Source organism: Octodon degus, unplaced genomic scaffold (assembly GCF_000260255.1).
Source record: "Octodon degus isolate 3935 unplaced genomic scaffold, OctDeg1.0 scaffold00125, whole genome shotgun sequence".
Lineage (NCBI taxonomy): Eukaryota > Metazoa > Chordata > Mammalia > Rodentia > Octodontidae > Octodon > Octodon degus.
The window spans coordinates 6929965-6936963 of record NW_004524701.1 but is presented as its reverse complement, the minus strand read 5'-3'; the positions used below and the strand labels follow the sequence as shown (position 1 = coordinate 6936963).

The following is a 6999-nucleotide window of genomic DNA, read 5'->3' as shown; positions in this document are numbered from 1 at the left end:
AGGGAAACGTGCTTGCTTTCTGCCTGAACTGCTCTTGTTCATCGGTGGGAAATGCTGCATTAGCTCTCAAACCAAAACATTTAAAGTGCTCTCTGAAATGTTGACGACTTGCCAAAAGTTTCAACGTCAAGCAGTACGACATCCAATACTCTTTCGAGCCTGCCTCTAGTATGTGCTTGTGTCAAGTGAATTTCATTTGGATTTGCTTAGGCTTATGAGGGATCAAGGTGTGAGCCTCGGTGGGTGCAGTAGAAGCAGGTATGGAGAGGGAGAGAGAGAGAGAGAGAGAGAGAGAGAGAGAGAGAGAGAGAGAGAGAAGAGAGAGATGAGAGAAGGAAGTAATATGTAAGCAAACAGAAAGACACAAACAGGAACTCTAAGAAACATATGAGGGGACATGTTAACATTGGCAAATCTTGGCAAAGATTATACTGATATGCGAAATTTTTTTGAAATTTATTATTTATTTATAAAAATGTATTTGGTTGTTATAGGGTGTCGCTACGCAGCTTGGACTCATGGTGATCCTCCTGGTTTCAGTCTCCCCAGCAGTGGAATTACAGGCATGAGTCACTGCACCAGAGTGGCCAGCTCACTGCGCTTTGGGTGTGGGGCTGGTGAAGCAGTGCTGGGGATAGAACCACAGTCCCTGCACTGCCTAAGCTTGCCTAGGCAGGTGCTTTAGTCTACTGAGCTATCTTGACCACCCCTGGAAATTTAAAATTATCTGAAATAAAATTTAGACACTAAGACAACGGTATATGTCATAAGTTTATATATAGATACATAATACCTATGTGTGTATATATAGATATGTGGAATATTAATGTTTATAGGTTAAACTGGATTTATAAACAACTTTATTTTTCTTTGGTAATTATGTTTTTGTGTTAATTGACTCTTTGTTTTGAAACATTGTTAAAATGCTGTAATTTTTTTTTTTTTTTTCAGAACTGGGGATTGAACTCAGGCCCTTGTGCTTACCAGGGAAGCACTTATTCCACTGAGCCATCTCCCTGGCCCCTAAATATAATTTGAAGAAAGAAATACCATAGTGTTTTACTACCTTAACTTACACACAGTTTTGAATATAAATATAATCTAGGTAGTATAACCTAGAAAATCATGTTGAGATTATTTCCTTCAAAAATTCTGTCTGCCTTTGTAAGGTGCATAGTACATTACTATAGTAAGGCACATGATACATTACTTTATTAGTACATGGGTGATTTTACTAAAAGCTAAAATTTTATGTTTTGATGGGCATAAGATCTTAATTTATCTACATTTTCTTCACTCCACTAAAAATAAATTAAACCACAGATGTTATATTACTCATAAGGCAGCTTTTAACTCACAAAGTATCAAAATGTGCTACCTTTTCACTAGCATCTTTTCCTGTTGTTCGCCAGAGATTAGTGCCTATGAAATCAATCACCCCTGCTCCTGGCACATATGATGAACCTCGAACTTCTTTTAAGACCTCAAAGAAAACATCAGGACTGAAAAATACCCCCTTTGGTCAAAGTGCTGCTCGATTCATAGAGAACTCCAGGCGAGAGGAAATGCCAGGTTAGCAAATCTGTTTCTACTGTGTAATTTGATGTAACTTAATATTCTTAGGTAGGTGAATGCTCTGGAAAGTGTGTGTAATTATTTTAGGCAAATGATTCTTTAGAGCATCAGCTGTGCACTAAATGCAGGCAAATCAAGATAAGGTGCAGTTTTAGTGATTCCCTTTTAACATGTCATACATCTTATTTGTAATTTTCTGTTGTTTCTTTACTTAGTAAATTTTCTAATTTTCTCTTGTAGAAATTATATATATAATATATACATATGTAGGTGAATATATGTATAATATTATACATTTAGTCACTACTAGAAATATAATTTACAATACTCAGCGTTTTTTAACATTTTATGTTTAATCACATATTCAAGTATTCTCAGTCGGTATTCTAGTATTCAGAGTTAAGAAAATAGAAACAAAATAACACATAATTGCTAGCATGCAGTTCTGGTTGCCTATTGCCATGTAACAAATAGGTTCAAAATAAAAGACATTTATACTATATTTCATTTCATTATTTTGTGGAATGGTTAGAACATAAGACTCAAATGAGTCTGTCACATGAATATGTATGTGGCTTCCCAGTGACTGTTTTAGTCATGTCTGTTTTTTAACATGTGACTTGTGACTTCACAAAACCTGCCAGATGCTCCAAAGCTTTTCCTGACACAATCAGAAAATGCCCAGAACATCCCTCTTCTTCCTCCCCCTCTTCTTCTTTGTCCCCCTTCTCTTCTCCTCTTCCTCCTCCTCCTTCTTCCTCTTCTTCATGTTTTAGCCAATCTATCACTCAAGGCAGCATGCATCAAAGTGAAAGATATGAAGCTTTACCTCTTAATTAAGGGGTAAGGAAGAATTTATCTTCATTTTTAGTTTATTTTATGGTCTCTGGCCACAAAATATTAATTTTTTCCTCTCTGCCCCCTTCTCAAGGATCCTAAAGACTGATGCAATTATGGCATGATCTCAGTTTAGGGTCTTGTCATATAAGTTGGTTTAGGTGCACTTTAGCAGCTTTGGGTGTGGTTCTCACACAACTGAGTATTATTATTCCCTACTTGAAGACCTATGTAATAGAGATGAGTTGGTTCATGCAATATTCAATGATGGAAGAGAGATGAGATGATTATACTACATATTGCTATTCAAATAAGGGATACTGGAGGGCTACAGCAGTTACACAGCGATTCTGAAATGAAACCTTGTACTAGTTGCTGTTTCCTTGATTAGGGCACAGTTTGATTCTCTGGAAATTTTATATGGTTTTTGTTTTGTCATTTGAACTTTTGGTTTTATCCTTTGAGTCATCCTTTTTCTATGAGAAATAGGATACTTTTGGAGTTAGAGCCTTTTAAGTGTGCTTTCTACTCATAGAAGACTGGGGATTTATAAGCTACCTTTCATTTTTGTACTGTTGTCTCTTTCATCTTAAGTTGGTAAAATTCCTTATAAAAACTTTATGAGTATTAATTTATAGTCAAGTCTAGTAGGCAAGAACCACCTGAATATTATTAGAAAAAACCTATTTTAGATAATCTCTGAGGCTGCTGGTTTCAGTGTCCTTAAATTCTAAGAAGTATTCATATTTTCATGGTATATAAGGCCTAGCATAAAGGCTATGCTTTCAGGGATCATTTCTAGGGTATATTGAGTCTAGGCCATAAGATATGAAAGTTTTACATGCCCTTGTATTTAACTGAGTGCTTCTGTGAAGCACCACCTTAAATATGAAAATTTAGCAAAGGATCTTAACCGTCAAATTCTGCTTTTGGTTGTTGTCCTCCAGCCACTTCTTTCAGAGATTTTCCTGTGGGGAAAGCTTTGGAGAGATAAATTGCTCACTATTTTCTATAAATTCTGCTTGAGAAGTGAACACTTTATAGCTCATTTCTACCCATACTCTCTAATATGTGGGTAAAAGCAACTATTGACACTTTGGCATTCAGAGTGGATGTTTTAAAAGTTAGATTTCATCAGGTTATTCAGTATTTTAGGTATTACCTTAAGCATTATTTTTGCTAAAATTTTGTTGCTGCATATACAAATACTCTTTTCTCTAACTTCTAATAATATTTTTCTTAGTTTATTGCCAACAGTGTACTTAAAACTATTTTCCTAAATCTTGCTCTGGGCTCTGACTCATTGCCTGATTCTAAAGTTACTGCTGCAAATTTTAGTTTTGCATACAGTTGATCACGTCTCATCTTATTGAGAGGAAAGTTTCATTCTTTTCCTCTTCAGTGTTGGCCAGCTGTGGTAGCATTCATGGCTAATGTATATAGTAGAAATGACACATTAACACTTCTTAGGCTGATAAGCTATGGAGTATCTTCTTGGGCCTCTTCAGACTGCTGGTCTTGTGTCCTGAACCTTTGTGTAGAAATTTGATGAGTTTTCTGAAGCACTAACCCCAGGTGACTCACTGGTCCGATTAACTCATTGGTATTTACCATGATTCTGAGGTCTCAATTATTTGTAGACATTAATTTATTGAGTAACCCACTTATTTTAAGATTGGTTCTTATTGTTGATTTGTTGGTCTAATATATTATAATATAAATAAAATTATAAATTCCTCAATAGTTTATTCCCAAAGGGCAAGTTAGTAATGACCTCTAAAAATCCAATCCTAAATCTTAAGTATTTTAGGGATTAGCAAGAGTGGTTATAAAGTAATTTTAGTTTCTTTCCATGTAGCTATCAAGGTACATAGCTGATTTGACCACCTAATAAATAGTTGTAAATTACTGTTGCAAGGCACCCCTACATCTTCAAATTTCACTTAGTAGATACCATCGGGGGTTCCTGGACATTTCTTCACTTAACGAACAGAAAATGAATATGAAAAACCTCTAAGCTGAGTGAATCATAGGATCAGAATCGTTTTCTTGGTCAGAAGCTTAGAAAGATTAATACTGAGATGTATATGCCATGAGGGTCCATAATCCTGAAGACATGCTATGGTTAAGTATATAGGCTTACCTGCAATGTTAGGTTTTGCTCTTGTACCATAAGGAGAGGGAACATACATACTTATCTTCTAAGTACCTTGAGTAGTGGATTAAATAGTTTTTTAATTACACTTTCTATTTTTCTTCTTGCTAAACATTACCAGTGGAAGAAACGTTTTAAGACAGTAGGAATAAGTATTAGCACTTAGTTTTTTGAGAGTTGGTATAGACATTTGAGGAATAGGTTTAGAAAGGTAGCATTTGAAAAATTGTGAGGAATTTATATGCTGTTTGAGAAAAACCTTAGATGTGTTCAAATGAAGATCAACCTAAGGAATGATTTGATCAATTTGAGATCTTGATTGAACCGAAATATTATATATCCTAGGCATACTCAGAGCACCTATGTCAACTGTTTTCTCTCTTATGATGACAAAGGAAATTGCACCACAGTATTAATCAACACAATGCATCCTTCATTATGGAAGATTAACAAAATAATTGATGAAATGGTAAATTTATATTGAGTAATGAGCTTCTGATCTTGTACATTCTTTGTGGACATGCACCAGTTCACATACTGGGCAGTACTGAGATAGTAAATTCCTATAATTTTCAGATGAGAGAGTTGAAGTCCAGAAAAACAAGTGAGAATGTGAAATTTCATACATATTAAATTTCAGAGCTAATTTCATAGAATCCATGTAATAGGAGCACAACCAACCTAAGTGTTCCTTCAAGTATATTATGTTGTATGCTATGGATATCATGGCTCATTGCAATTGATTTTTAAAAAATACTGAATTACAGAGGACATTCTCAAATATTGACTGTCTCAGTGAGTCTTTTTTAACAGCATAGAAACATGTTTGTATTTTCTAATTTAATTTAATTTTGAAGAATAAAAACAAAAGCAAAAACAAATAGCAAAAACAAAGACATAAACAGAACATATAACAAATACATATGTTACAGATTTTCAAAACAAGAATAGCTAAATCATAATGGTTGTTGTATTATCTATTTTATTGTCAAATCTTTTGCTCAGATTAACAGATATAGTTATGCAAGATTGGACAGATAATTGAATATTAATGCTTGTTTTCAATATTATTTGGAGTGAAAACATAAACTTTATTCATTTAGATTGCCACTTTAGAAAAATAGTCCATGACATAATTATATACCAAAAATAAATGGAAAAGTTTAAAATAATTGCCATGTTAGGGAGGTTGAGTGATAGATGATGTAATTTTTTCGTCAAATTCATTTTAATGCTGCTACATCAGCCTAGAGAGACATGTTTTTTACCTTTGAGGTTTATTTTATTGTCTATTGAGGTCTTACCTATACACAGTAAAAACCATTCATTTTAAGTTCACAGTTTGATAATTTTTGGTAAATGTATGCATCAAGTCATCCATAGAGGCTCATATAAAGCCAAAAAAATTATTTTGGGTCTTAGAATTGCAACTTATGGGGCCAGGGACATAGCTTAGTAGAATAAGTGATTGCCTGGAAAGCACAAGGACCTGAGTTCAATCCCCAGTTCTGCCAAATAAAATAAAATAAAATAAAATAAAATAAAGAATAGAATAGAATTACAATTTTTGGGGTACCGAGTCTAGTGGAGACCAGAATGTGTTCTATTAAGCAGAGGATTAAAGGGTACTTCTAAATGTAAAAAGAGGAGGTTTATTTATTTATTTACTTATTTATTTTTGGAGGCAAGGCCTCACTATTAGTACAAGCTGGTTCTGTTTTTTTTTTTTTTTTTTTTTTTGCGGAACCGGGGATTAAACTCAGGCCATTGCGCTTGCCAGGGAAGCACTTATTCCACTGAGCCAGCTCTCCAGCCCCTACAAGCTGGTTCTGAACTCTCTATGTAATCCAGGGCGGCCTAGAACTCACAGCCATACTCCTGCCTTAGCCTCCCAAGTGCTACGATAATAGGCCACCACACCTGATCCCAAGGGAGGAAGTTTTCATTTACCTTGTTTGTCAAGAATGATGACTTGGGATAAACTTACTTTACAGCTCACTTGTCCAGCATAGATCAGTTTAGGTCATACCATTTTACCACTGAAGAGTTCAGCTTTTACATTTCTCGGGATGTTCCTTCACAGTAAGTCATTATTTTTTATATTAGTACAAAATGGTGTCCAGGGAGTCATAGTAGTTACTTTCTTCCACACTGACAACCACCACTGCAATCAAGATTTGGAACATTTTTATCCATCCTAAAAATTTCCCCCTGAACCTTTGTAGTTAATGTCTACCTCCATTCATCTGATCCCAGACAACCAGCTTTGACCCTATGAGTTTACTGCCTCTTTCTCCTTCCTTCCTTCCTTCCTTCCTTCCTTCCTTCCTTCCTTCCTTCCTTCCTTCCTTCCCTTATTCCCTCCTCTTTCTTTCTTTCTTTCTTTCTTTCTTTCTTTCTTTCTTTCTTTCTTTCTTTCTTTCTTCCTTCCT

The 6999-nt window shown here is 34.9% G+C and overlaps 1 protein-coding gene across 1 annotated transcript in view; it reads left to right on the top strand.

The window, feature by feature from the left end:
• The window catches only part of Stpg2 (sperm tail PG-rich repeat containing 2), an 809484-nt gene that overhangs the window by 202730 nt on the left and 599755 nt on the right, over positions 1 to 6999 (top strand). The window contains 1 exon segment of the mRNA XM_023700602.1: positions 1413 to 1572. Within this exon segment, the coding sequence (XP_023556370.1) occupies positions 1413 to 1572 (160 nt within the window).